This window comes from Lemur catta, chromosome 16 (assembly GCF_020740605.2).
Source record: "Lemur catta isolate mLemCat1 chromosome 16, mLemCat1.pri, whole genome shotgun sequence".
Taxonomy (NCBI): domain Eukaryota; kingdom Metazoa; phylum Chordata; class Mammalia; order Primates; family Lemuridae; genus Lemur; species Lemur catta.
Window position 1 is genome coordinate 47,572,280 of NC_059143.1, and position 14,227 is coordinate 47,586,506.

General features: G+C 33.9%; 1 protein-coding gene across 1 annotated transcript in view; it reads left to right on the plus strand.

Moving 5' to 3' along the window:
* CDH7 (cadherin 7) overlaps window positions 1–12,313 on the plus strand; it is a 113,036-nt gene extending 100,723 nt beyond the window's left edge. The window contains exons 11-12 of the mRNA XM_045527430.1: window positions 348–599; window positions 11,776–12,313. Coding sequence (XP_045383386.1) covers window positions 348–599; window positions 11,776–12,269 — 746 coding nt within the window. The 3' untranslated portion in view covers window positions 12,270–12,313. The remainder of the gene's footprint in view (window positions 1–347; window positions 600–11,775) is intronic.
* The last annotated feature ends 1,914 nt before the right edge of the window (window positions 12,314–14,227 follow it).

Sequence of the window (14,227 nt, forward strand, 5' to 3'; positions counted from 1 at the left end):
ATTTTTTATGTTTACTTTTTAATTTTTAATTATTAGGGTAGTTTTTACAAAGTTGCACTTCATGCAATAAGTGATGCATAAACATTTTCATATTTGGTTTTGCTTTATAACTACTTCTGTGGCTATCACTGTGTAGAATAACATAAATATCTTAAAAATGTATTACACCAGGAATATGTCTCTCTGTCCAAAGGAACTCAAAGGAAATTGTTGAGTAAAAAAGATCTGCAACTCCAGAGCTTTCCCTAATTAAAGAATCTAAGTAAACAGAGTGACTTAACTAGTTTGGAGAGACAGATTCCATCAGAAATCTTGTGTTACACATTTGCTTTCTTTATCCTACCTAGATAACACAGCCTCAATACTAACCAGGAGAAATGGCTTCAGGAGACAGGAGCAATCAGTCTACTATCTGCCGGTTTTCATCGTGGACAGTGGATCCCCTTCACTTAGCAGCACCAACACACTCACTATCCGTGTCTGCGACTGTGATGCCGACGGCATAGCCCAGACCTGCAATGCGGAGGCCTACGTCTTACCTGCCGGCCTTAGTACGGGAGCCCTGATAGCGATACTCGCCTGTGTCTTGACATTATTGGGTAGGTAATATTTCCAGGGCTTGCTCTGTAAGAGCTGTCAAAACAATAACAATGTATTACAACTTTCCTATTTTCTTCTCCATTTCTTTGTAGTACCTTTTGGAGAAAGTGTAAATCTTCCACTGGATGGTGTTTTGCTCACTAAGTAATACAATTGTTGGCCATCCTTTCCAGTGATATATTTAAAGTATAAGTCAGAAAAAAATATATTAATTTTATTTTCAAGACAGCACTGCAGATAAATATTATAGCTTATGCTTAAAATTGATGTTTTTCAATTTTTTAAAAAAATTTAACTTATCCCAGCTCTTAGCTTTAGAATACTCTACAGAGGAGATGCAGTAGACTAGACAGAACATTTTCCATATTTTTTTGATAATGTGCTTACTTTAGAAAATTATAGCTTTATATTCTACCTTTTTGAGAAAATATTTATGGTGGCTTAAATTATTTGCACATTTTAAAAGACTGCAATTTCAGCAATGCAAACGTTATAATTTCCTAAGTACTAACATATTTAATTGTACTTTTTAATGATTAATTTATTATTTGGTTAAATTAGATTTATATTCATATTAGAATTGCAGTTTTGTAAGGGCTTATACAGCATCCTTTTAAAAATTGGGAGACATCCAACATGGACATTGGGTAATGGGTTTATTCCTAAAGCAACGTTTTCTTTCACAGTATAACTTCCTATAACAAGGACAACAAGCTCTTAATATTTCACCTGACACTATACTGTGTGTTTTCTTGGAGTCTAATAGAATTGTTAAACCCATTTATAGCATATTTTTTTATAACAGCAGCACTTACAATGCCTGTTAGCATTTTATAATGTTTAAAAACTATATTGGTAGAGTTAGGTAAACCCAGGTTTTATTTTGCCACCAACATACACTAGTTTGTCATGAGGGGAATGTTAATTCCTCTATAGATGGCTTCTTACCCTAAAGGGAGAAAATAACAGAACTAGCCTCATATGTTTGTTGTGATAATTAAATGAGATAATTCATGAAAATAACAGTGCCTACTTTCTTGTAAAGAAATAATTCATGTAATTCATGTAAAGAAGAGTACCTACCATACAGTGAACATTTACTAAATTTTAAGTGTTATTGAAGAAGGAAAAATTCTAAGCTAGGACCTAGTAAGTAATACATTGTAAATAGTCTAATAAAAATGGAAATTATTACCTTCGAGAACTTTAGCTAAGCAAATCAATCTAGATGCAAATAATTAAACTGCTTTTTTCAATAGAAGTTCATATAGGTGCAGAAACTTTCAGAAATTCACTAGAAATGGCAAATGATTCTCAGTTGATGCCTGATAAGGGACTAGAATAAAGTTTGAAAAGGGTGGAACCATTGCAAACATTTTGTTGGTCTACTGGATTCCAAAACATAATAATAAATATGCATTAATAAATTGCATATTTATTTTATAGTAGCAGAATAACCTACACAAGAATATTAAAAATTTCCCTTCATATTTAAATCCTTATTCATTACCTTAAAATCACAGAAAAGATAATGAAAGCATAGGTAGATGGTGTGTGGAAGACTATTTAAACTTAAGCTAACCAGTTTATTATACACACCTTAGATGATACTGTATTTTAAAGAGATAAGATAAAATTGTATTACCCACATTTTCATTATCCTCAATAGTGAATTGACTTTTGATTTTTTAATGGGTGTCTGTCTGATGAAGCTTATTTTACTTTTAGTAAATACTTTCGCCTGTGACTTGGGGGTTTCTTGCAATTTAGGTTCCTTGACCATTCTAATTAGTTAAGAATCATAAACTAGTTCTTTCTGAAAGTAAATGAAATAGAATTTCATTAGATTTCATTTTTGGGTATACTATGTATGTGTGTGTGTGTGTGTGTGTGTGTGTGTGTGTCTATAATGGTTTGAGAGGTTTTGTCAAAATTTAGGTAAGTATGACTACTCTTTCTATTAAATTTGAACATATTGCTTAAGTAGATACCAGGTTTGGAATGCCTCTTCTGTGTCTAAGGATTAGGTTGTTATGCCCTATATTTCATTCATTTTTTAAAAGTTGCTGCAAATCCCTAAAAACATAAGTCAATCCAGAGCCTACTGCACTGGAATACAGTTTGGAACCACAGGTTTCTGCCTGCAGTTTTCATTTTTATAGTGACTACACAAGAATCAGTATCTTCAACTGCTAGCATTTTAACTAAAAAGTGTGGTCTCTGTGTTTTATGTCCTAAGTTTTTACAAGCAGATAATCAGGAATTTTTATACTCTTTTGGTTCTGTCACCACTATTATCGGCTCTGGATTTTCACACCATAGGTGCTGAGGACAGCGAGATTGAGGTATTCACAGGGGGTGCAGGTGGTGTACACAGCCTGACATGGAACTTGATTTCTAATGCACAAATGACTCATTCTTTACAATACCTCAAAAAGTAGTGTGAATCTTTTCCCCAGACATTAGATCTCAGGATTGGTAACTCAAACCCTTTCAGAGTTCTGAATGAATATTGCTAGAAAAAAGGAAGATGAGGAGGTGGGAATGGAGAAGAAGAACTTGAGAATCAAGTTCAATTAAGGATGAAACTGTAGAAGCACCTGGGCTTAAAAAAATGTACTTCACTACATGTTACGTTTGTGTTCCAGAGATGTGGCAAGTTAAAGCTACCTGTAACATGACAGAAGGGAATGCATGGAAGGTTCCCAGAAGTTTAATGCTGGAAGGCATTCCAGAAATCGATTCCAACCCAAACTTCTACACTTTATAGAGGGGGGTAGATTGAGGTACAGTTAGGTTCAATGATTTGCAGGGGTTTATATTAATATAACAAGTTAGTGGCTATGATGGGATAAGATTCTAGGTCTCTTTGTTCTCAATCACCATTTTTGGATTAAACTACAAAGGAAATATGACTTGAAAATATAAAAATTGTTACTCCCATAAGGCCCTGAAGTTCATGTTTGAAACTCATGTTATTGGAAGTTGGATTTGTCAGTCTTCCCCTCTATCTGTATTCTTCTAACTTTATGATGGACTATTTTCTGATTTCTCTCTAATTCTCACTCTTGTTCTTACTACTTTATTTTATCTGCACCTGAATTCTCTGAATGAAACAGATGATCTAAATATTAGAACATGAGGTTGCCTTTATTTACATCGAGTACAGCTTGAATAAGACACATTATTGCCATATTCAAATTTTATGGTAATCAGTTAGGTGCCTTAATTATTTTTCATGCAGAAAAAATTTATCAATATATGGCAAGATGCTCTAGTATTCTAAAGCTTGAATAAAACTTATGACCCATCACTGACACCAATGCCAATTTAATTACGTATTTTTTATCATAGTTAAATTCATATCTGTTGATATATAGTTATTTTTCCACCAGGCTAAAAGAACTTTTTAAAGAAAAAAATACTATGAATAACTGACACATTAAACTATTACTCCAGTGTATTTTTCAAAAATAAAGAGGAAGAATTTCAGCTTTGTTTTTAACTATGGTTTCAATATTAAATATTATACATCTATTCTGAGGATATTATAGCTAGATTCTTTCTGCTCCTCTACACAAAGAAGCTGTTTTCTGCACACTAAGGCTGCCACTGAATTTACTATATTAAGTTTTGTTGTCTTCCTACTTGGACTTTGAGGTCCAAGTAATTGAAGTCCTGTAGCATTCCTTCCAGCTCTTTGCTCTTCTGACACAATTGGGATTAGTTAGACTGGCCTAGTTTCATAAATTTAGGTTAAATAAGGTGTTTGTAGAAACTCACTATTCACTACATGAGACTCAAGCTCTTCCAGTGTGTCTGGGATGGTCAGCTTGACGTTTAGCTGTCATGGGTTTTTTCACTTTTCTTCCCTGATAGAGTGCACCTTTTAGTATTCAGGTACTAAACTATATTTGGTTTCCAGTAACTGTGGCTGCTCATGAGTTTGTTCCACAGGAAAAATACTTTCCTGGTTTTGTAAGTGATAGTGAACATTACTGAAGCAAAAAATATTTATTCAGTTGCTGAGAAAAAAATGGTAGCACTATGTAAAACATAGATCCCCATCATAATCTATAATGATAGAACATAATTGACATAGCAGTCCTGAGATAATAATGGCAGACTACAGTTGGCTAATTTATGGTAGCACATGTGTTCCTCTTTCAAACAAGCATGAACACAATAAAAAATAAATTACATTTCATAAGCTCATACTATGTGCTAGACATTAGCTTAAGTGCTTTGCAAACATTATCTAATTCTCATAAATCTCCTAGGCAATTATTATTATACCCACTTTTCATATAAGAAAACTACAACTTAAAGGAAATATGCACAAAGTTCTAGGGTGAATGAGTGTTAGAGTTAGAACCCAAATACAGGCAAGGCTGCTTTCTGAATCTTCTTTATAAGGTATTTTTCCATATGTGTTTTCCAACATGAATGACCTGTGTGTTGGGGGAAATGTCTATAGGTCTGTGGGTATCACAGTCTGGCACTGCCAAATTAGAGGCAGTAGTATCTTTGATCTGTTTCACATAGCAGCTTTATCATTTCTTTGGTTAATTCTGTGTCTAATTTATAGTATCTTCCAATTACTTTCAGCCTCCAGAGAACACATTTAGAATTGTGTATGTTAAATTTGAGGTTATATTTCAGTATAACCAAAATAAAATTACACAAATTGTCTTTGTGCATAAAACATTTAGAAAAGTTCTAAGTACTCAGGAAAGTTTTTCTCTATCTTAACTGAGACTAAAGTGAAATCTTTCTAACTCTCACATTTAAAAAAGAAATTTGTGATACTTGTTTTGGGAAAGATAAGATCCATTTTAGTTATAGTAAAACTTTTTCCTATCTTGAAAAATGGAAAGAATTGTCTCCTTTATGTATGATTTCCAAATCTTCGGTTCCTTGTTCTACTGGAGAGCTAAAAATAGAAATCTCAACAGAAACATCAAATCCTGAACAATTCTGCTACATTCCTGCCTCTTTTTCTGATTTATTTTCTACCTATATGTTTTTCTGAGTGGAATCAGTCAGGCTTCCTTCTTCTCTGTTCCACTCTCCATAGTCAAGTAGTCCCTAAGTTAACTTTTTATTTTTTTCTTTTTTTTGAGAAAGGGTCTTGTTCTGATGCCCTGGTTAGAGTGCAGTATATTTATTTCTCCAATAGGATTCAAGTCTCAGGGCTATACATACCAAGAATGTTTGTCCATTTCATTCTCCCTTTGCCCTGTTATTTATTTATTTATTTGAGATAGGGTCTTGCTCTGTCTCCCAGGCTAGCATGTAGTAGCATCATCATAGCTCACTGCAACCTCAAACTCCTGAGCTCAAATGATCCTCCTGCCTCAGACTCCAGAGTAGCTGGTACTACAAGTATGCACCACCATGCCTGGCTAATTTTTGTATTTTTTGTAGAGATAGGGTCTTGCTCTTGGCTCAGACTGGTCTTGAACTCTTGACCTCAAGCAATCCTCCTGCCTCAGCCCCAAGTATTTTTAATTTTACTTTTTTGGTTCTTGAATCAATTCATTTATCTCCCTGTTTTTGCACCTGATATTGTCCAGCGTCCATCTTTTCTCTCCTCAATTATGGCAACTGTCCCATTCTCTATCAAAGCCAATCCATCAGAACTGCAAGGCAAGCTTTTTAAAATCAAACAGGATGTGACAACCCCAGCCTAAAATAATATTTTCATGACTCCTCATTGTCTAAGGACTAAAATCACAGACAGTCCATCAGCAGACTGCTCCCTCCCAGTTCAACCTTATTTCTCTTACAAAGTGTACTTTAGCCAAATTGCATGAGTTGCTTTTTCTCATACTCATTCTGCTTTGTCTTACTTTTTCTAACCTGCCTTGCTCCTTCTGCCTGGAATACCTCTCTGTGGGATCCACAAGTGGTTTACTCCTTCTGTATGCAAGACTCACTTCCTTGGCTTCTGAGCCAAGGTTAGGTGCTGCTCCTAAGAGCCCCACCTAAGACATCTTGTGTCTTAGGGCATCCGTCAGAGCTGATTTGTCTGCTGCATTAGTTTGTCTCCTTGTCCATCTCCTCCAGTAGACTCCTGCTTTTGGAGGCAGGGACTGAGCATTATTTTATTATATATGTAGCACATATTAAAATACTGATCTAACATATACAGGGCATCCCATACAAGCATGCTGAATGAAGCATGAATGATTTGAATGTACTCATTTACGGAAAAGAATATTGGTTTTAATTTTTGTCGTTTACAGGAGTATCTCCATTGGACTGTGATTTTTCAATTTCCCAAGATTTTACATTTTTAGGACATTTTTCTGAGATTCAGTCTATTTCTTTAATGTCTCAGGAAAATGGATATGACAGAGGTTAAAAGTATGTAAATTTTATTTTGAGTTTAATAGCCATGGAACTATATAAGGGTTCAAGAAAAAAATCAGAATGTATGACTAAAAGTAGATAGATAAAGAAAATATTGCAGAAGAGATGTGAAGGATACTAATTATTATCAGTTTAAAATTCAGTTAAAATGTTTTAGTTGATATCTAATTTATCTCAATCATGCACCTGGATTATGTCAATTACAAATCTTTATTTATCCTTTGTGAAAATAGGTAGTAGAGTGGGTCCATAAGTACAAGTTAAAAGTTTGACTTTTTGTTACTGAGAATCGGTATGTATCTCTGATTCCATAGCAAATAAATCCAGACAAAATGACAAGTTGATTTCTACTTATCCTTTAGATCTTTGCTTAGATGTCACTTCTAATGACATTTTTTTCTGATCACAACCAGACTGTGCTGGTGCTTCTGTATTTTTCCTATAATTTTACTTTTTAAAACATAAATTATTTTACTTCTTTGCTTGAAACATTTCAGAAGTATCAAATGTACTTACATAAAATCCAAATGTTTCTCACGGTCCACAAAGCAAAGCATGTTCTGCCAGCTGCCTGCCTCTCTAAGGTATCAGGCTGTCTGATCCTTCACTCACCCAGCAGGAAGAGCCATGGGGTCTTTCTTCCCATTATTTTCAAATGTGCCACCCTTTTCCTAAAACATTCTCCCTATATTCTTATGCCTGTTAGGCTTAGATTGTCTTTTATGTCCCAGGTTCAGTATTATCTACTCAGGAAGAACATCTTCACCACTATGATTAAAAGGCACCCTTTACACCCACTATTTTAAATCATAATATTTGTTTATATCTTTTGTAGTACTTATCACAATTTGGAAATATACATATGTTAATCTGCTTTGGTCAAGTATGAAAGCACCTTGAGAGTAATGATCATTGTCACATTCTCTCTGCCTCTGTTTTTAACCAGTATATTCTTAGGGCTGAGCATAGGATACATATAGACAAAAATATTTTAAATTAATTAATATTATTTATCACAACCCACTATAAAATTTTCAACCTTTCCCACATATTTTAATAAGGGAGGTCAGGGTAAAGATTTCATTTTTTTCTGTTTACCAGTTCCATGACTCAAATTTTAGCAAGACTCAAAAGAATTGGACCTGAATTGTATAAGATGGTATCATAAAAGTTCACAGTATATAACTTATTATTGAACATAAACGGATAGTGTGTACTATGTGTAGCATTATTTAAGTACTTTATGAATATAAACTCACTGAATCTTCATAAAATTACTATGAAGTAGTTCCTATAAATTCATGAACAACCAGAACAATGTAAGTATCACATGGCTAGACTTCAACTCTACTTAAATCTTTTCTTCTGTATCCATTCGGAAGTAGAGTCCATATGACCAAAAAGATAAATGATGAAACCTCTTAAAATATATAATCTTGTTCTTACTTAGGCCGAAAATATTCTTCTTAATACAGAGATTATCACCATAGTCCCTGAAGAGCAGTTAATACTTATTCTAAGAGATTAAAATTTATTTTTCATATGTATTCGAGTAGTTAGACATTAATCTTCTCTCAAGTCGTTGAAATGTTAAATTGCCTCACCTTCCAAAATACTTCACATTTCTCATTGCTTTGAGCAAAATTACAAAATAAGGCAACAATCAATAAGATATTACTATCCTTGATGTGTATGGTACCCGTGGGCTGAGATACCCATGGGTGCTTTCAGATTTCACTTTTGTTGAAGACTTGAATGTCAAAAGCAAGTGTATCAGTAGTATGAAATACATTTACAATAGAATATAACAAATTAATTGATGGCAAAATTCATTATAATTATATGAAAGAATTGAGAATCTTGAAATGTTCTGCCTACTTAGACACTGATTTAAATTAATTATTACATAACTCTTACCCTCTTTAAATCCTCACTTATTCTTATGTTCACCTATTTCTTATACCCTTTTTGCTCTCAATTGGACATTTTTCCCCTTCAATTTTGTTGTTTAACATGTGTAACAGATTTCTCATTTTTTGCCTGCCTCCACCTGTGCACCCATCAATCTTCTCCTAATACTACCTTCTCCATTCTCTGCTTTACTTCATTTGATTCTCACTAAGAAGCCTTACTAGATCCCACTTTGTTTCTACTGTAATTACTTTTATTTGGGGGGAACTATGTGAAAGATTTCAGAATCTAAAGTTGTATATAAATCTAAAATCATTATTTTATTCTTCCATGTGTCTTAAAAATAACTGAAGTTTCTTTGAGCAAGCAATTACCACTTGAGATCTTGCTCTTGTCAATCTCAGGCTTTATTTCTCAGTTACCTTCTATGAAAGTACCAGTTTACAGTGTTATAGAAAGTGCCAAGGCTTTGAAGGAAGACTGAAGTGGAGTGTGGCTCACCCCTTCTTGCCTTTAATTACACTGGCCATCAATAGGTTGTTTCATGCATCTGAGACAACCATTGAATGGGAAAATAGCTACCCTGGAGAACTGAGAATTTTAAATCATATGTCCTATGCGTGGACCTTCATTTCTCACCTTACCACCTTTTCTGTCTCTCGTTTCATCTTCAGTACACATGCCTAGCCACATTTGGTACACTTTCTCACTTTCTACTTTGTTATTTAATTATGTTCTTTGGTTTTCCTTCTTTAAAGGAAAACACAATATGTTCATGTGTTACGTTTATGGAATTTTGAATGAATGTTCTTGGTAGACCAGAAGATAACAGTGAACACCTATAAGTGCCTGAAATTCTGCTAATTCTGCTTATATTATTTCCAAAACTCTTTATCTCTTTGATAGCCCCTATGAAAATTGAAGTTGGCTGATATTATCATACATAGGTAGGGTCAGTTAGTTACTTGTCCCAATAGCACACAGCTAACATATAGAAAGGTTGAACAAGGCCTTCTCAACACCAAAGCTGAAGTTTCTTCTCCTGTGGCATTCTGACATGTACCCTGAAAACTATAAGGCCTTGGAGTGGTGGCAGTGTTAATTCTCAGTAGAAAGAAGGGACAAGCCACATAACAGGAAAGGAAGGTGAGTACCAGACTACTTATAGGAACAGAAAGATAAGCAAGCAATAACTTTTATATCTGCCATTTTGGTAAAGCTGGTTGAAAGCATCCAAATGCAGTAAATAGGAGCAAAAAAGAGAATAGGTATATCTGCCAATGCAATATGAGAATGTGGCCAGAAAAGCTCAAAAATATATCTCAATTGCTCAACAGTAGGCCATCCATCTATAAAGTAGAAAGATTATGAGATGAACAATAGGCCAGGATCAAATACAAAAGGAAAGGAAAGTGCCACAAAAACAATTGTTTTTACAATGATATCCAATACAATTGTTTTTATCAGTCACATTTCTTTCGATGATGGTAAAGCAGATGGCAAATACTTCAGAAAGCATAATTTTTTAATCGAAATTAATAAAAAGATTAATTCATTTTATTTAAAATTAAATAAGTACTTTGCTTTTTGGTTTTTGAAAGTAGACTGAGGTGGAGAATGGAGTATGTCTCAGCCCTAGTTACTGTATTTAATTATACTGACTTACATTGTTTTCTTTCTCGGTTTTCTATTTTTATTTTCAAATATACTCTTAATGCCAAAGTAAAGAGTTTACAAGATACTTTAAATGTAAGTATTTCAAGCCCCCTTTTAAAAATGTTACAAGAATAATGTACCCCCAAACAATCCACTTACTGCATATTTTGGGCTGTTAGATCTTCCAAAAAAAAATCAACTTAATGCAATAATAATTGTTAAATCATATTATATTTATAGACAAATAATTAAAGATTTAATAACTCATTAATTTATGTTTTTGAATTCCAAAATTCAGGAACACCTTTTTTATCCTCCTCTTTTCAACATAATTCAAGGGGCCATAAAATTTAACATGTTCTCAATTTAGGGAACATTCAGTCACTTGGAAGCCAGAGCAGTCTCCTTATCAGCCTATACTAAGGGAAAATACATAGGATATATTGTTGGTTTTAGCCCAAAGAATAGACAGTGTAATTGTTCTCCTTTGCCTTCTAATGCAACCACATGCTTTAAAATTTAATTATTAGTTTTAATATAGGAAGAAAAATTCCTAACATTAAAGGTTTATTTCTTAAATCTATCTTTGGATGATGCTGAAATCTCACAACCTGTGTTCTGTCTCTAGGTATAATGGATAAAGACCAAGTTCAGTATTTTATACATGAAAGTGGGACTCAATTTATTATAGAGAAGCTTTTAATCTTTGTCAATGGCCTGACATGCTGGATTTTATTTAACAGTTGACTTTCATAGACAAAGACTAGGCATTTCTTCAAAGAACCTGACCAAATGCTGTAATCCATTTCCTTCTGAAATTGCAGTTGTTAAATTAGACACAAAACATTTATGAATGTCACTTTGCCTTTCCAGCAATTAAGGAGTTCAAAAAATCCCTTTGTTTTTCATGGCTTTGAAATTATTGTATTTATTCTGAACTGGCTCTTCAATTTGTTCTATCAGATGCTTTAGAGGTTACGTTAAAGAGGGAGACATCAATTCTGAACAGGTGTGGAAAAGGGTTCCTTGATGTATAAAAGTGTTCTATTTTAAAGCCATTTTAGCAATTTTAGCACATCTACTGCTGTGAATTCCCATGTAAGTAGGTGGCCAATTCATTTCTCTTTAAAGGGAAGAAAATCTGTAAGTCAACCTCACAGGCCTAATTTTGCCATGAGGAGGCGCAGGCGGTGAGTTTACTAAAACTTTCCCTTTGTTGTCTCATTGTTTCAGTGTTGATCCTTCTCATCGTCACTATGAGAAGACGGAAAAAAGAGCCCCTTATTTTTGATGAAGAGAGAGATATCAGAGAAAATATCGTTAGATATGATGACGAGGGCGGGGGAGAGGAAGACACAGAAGCTTTTGACATGGCTGCACTGAGAAACCTCAATGTCATCCGAGACACCAAGACCCGGAGGGATGTGACTCCAGAAATTCAGTTCCTGAGTCGACCGACTTTTAAAAGCATCCCAGATAATGTCATTTTTAGGGAATTTATTTGGGAAAGACTGAAAGAAGCCGATGTTGACCCCGGCGCTCCCCCGTACGATTCTTTGCAGACTTACGCGTTTGAGGGCAACGGCTCTGTGGCCGAATCACTGAGCTCTTTAGATTCCATCAGCTCAAACTCTGATCAGAACTACGACTACCTGAGTGACTGGGGACCTCGTTTTAAACGACTTGCAGACATGTATGGGACTGGCCAAGAGAGCTTGTACTCATAGCCTTGACACCTTACTCTGAAATGTACTGAAGAAAAAGTAACAGCTACAAAAAAAAAAAAAAAAAAAAAAACCCAACTATTTACAGAAAACAAGAACTCCACTTGCTGGAGAAAAATGGTTGTAAATATTTCTCCGTTTTTACCTGTTTAGGTTTCTGCCTTGGTGAAGCATATCTTCATTAGACTTACCCAAGGGACTTCACTGACCACAGACTCTGAGCATTTGAAGATTTTTTGATAAAAAGAAATGCTTAGTGGTTTGTGAATAGATAGCAACTCTCATATACCTGCAAAGGCACCCAACCTCTATGAGTAAATAGTGCCCTGTGTTGTCAGTGAGTCAAGGATGCCCTGTACATACCTTTATGGTACTGTCAGTAAGAGGAATAGAACACGATGTGCTATTGAAAAATCCTGGAACTTCTTGCATATAAAAACTTGGGACAAATTTAATTTACAGCAATGCTTTTTAGCTTGCTATATTATAGAATCCAACAGAATTTTATTGCTGTTGGTTAGCAAAAATATTTTATTTAGCAATATACAAATTCTCAGAAAATCCTCCCTATATGAAAACCCTTCAATAAAAGCCAGTAAAATTTGGTTTAAGGCAACATAAACCCTTGTTTATCAAACAAATTATGAGGTGTTCCAAATAAGAAAAAGGTAAATAATTTTTAAAGTTTGCAATAGTTTTGAGATGCTTGTGTAGGTATGACTTAAAGAAAAAGTTGCTGTCTATTCGTTGATTTTTATTACCTCTTCTGATTTGTACAGGAGAATATCTTTTCTTTTTTATTTGACACATGGTGTTGTATTTATTTTGGAGCTCCAATCTCCACTAAATTCAGGTCCATCTTACTGCCTCATGGTATTAAACTCATCAGAACATGCTGATTTTTCTCCAGCCTGAGCTACATGAAGGAAATGAAGCATGGAAATGGAGAAATAATAGTGAAGCAATTGAGCCCTGTTGCAGTTCACATCTCAAAGAGGAGCACAGCTATAAGGACATATAAATTGTTCTTCTGAGCCATTAGAATGTCAAAACATTGGAATAAAATATTTGTATTTTAGAAAGACTTCAGAAAGAATTGAGATCTTCTTTGATGCAAGATTTATTTTTCAAGGTCATGAGTTCTACATGCTCCAAAGACTTTTAAGAATCTGTTCCCTGACCTTTTTTGCTGTAAACGTATTGAGTAAAAGATTGAAATTGTTTTACATCTTAAACAATATAATGTGATAAATTTCAAAACCCATCTTTAAGTTCTAATGCAAACATGTCCCTCAAAAATTAACCAACAGATGTATAATTTCTATGTGGTTTAGATGTGCCAAAGTGAGGAAAGCAATTCCAAGTAATCATATGTGTTCAAGTTTGAGATGAGCTTCTTAGAGTAAGACTTTCATTACCAAAATAATATTTCTACCTATTATTTTTTCCTAGATTAATACTAGTTTAATGTGCATATATTTAAGTAAGAATGGATTTATTTTTTCCTTCCTTACTCCTTTTCAGAATGATTCATTGTTGGGTTCCTAATAAATTTACAGATAGTAAACACTATGTAGAAATTTGTGTTCTAAAAGTGCTTCTTTCTGAAAGGCAGATGCTGAAATAATATGTTGATTACACAAAGAGAAATTATAAAGGATTCTGTAAACTTGCAGCCCAACTTTAGAAATGAAGTATGTAAAAGTGGCCTTCAGCTTCATAAAAATAAATAATTCAATAAATTTGATTATCTGCAAACAGTTCTCTAATTTGAATAAAGTTTAAAGACATTGTTTTATGTCTAAATAGATCAGTTCTTGCTGTATTAATGTGAATATATAAAAACCCAATTTTATAACAGAGTACTATTCATGACTTTTAGTCACACATACAAGTTTTTCTAATAAAAAAACAGAACACTTACCCAATTCAATGAAATCAGATTGCGGTGCAGGAATTTT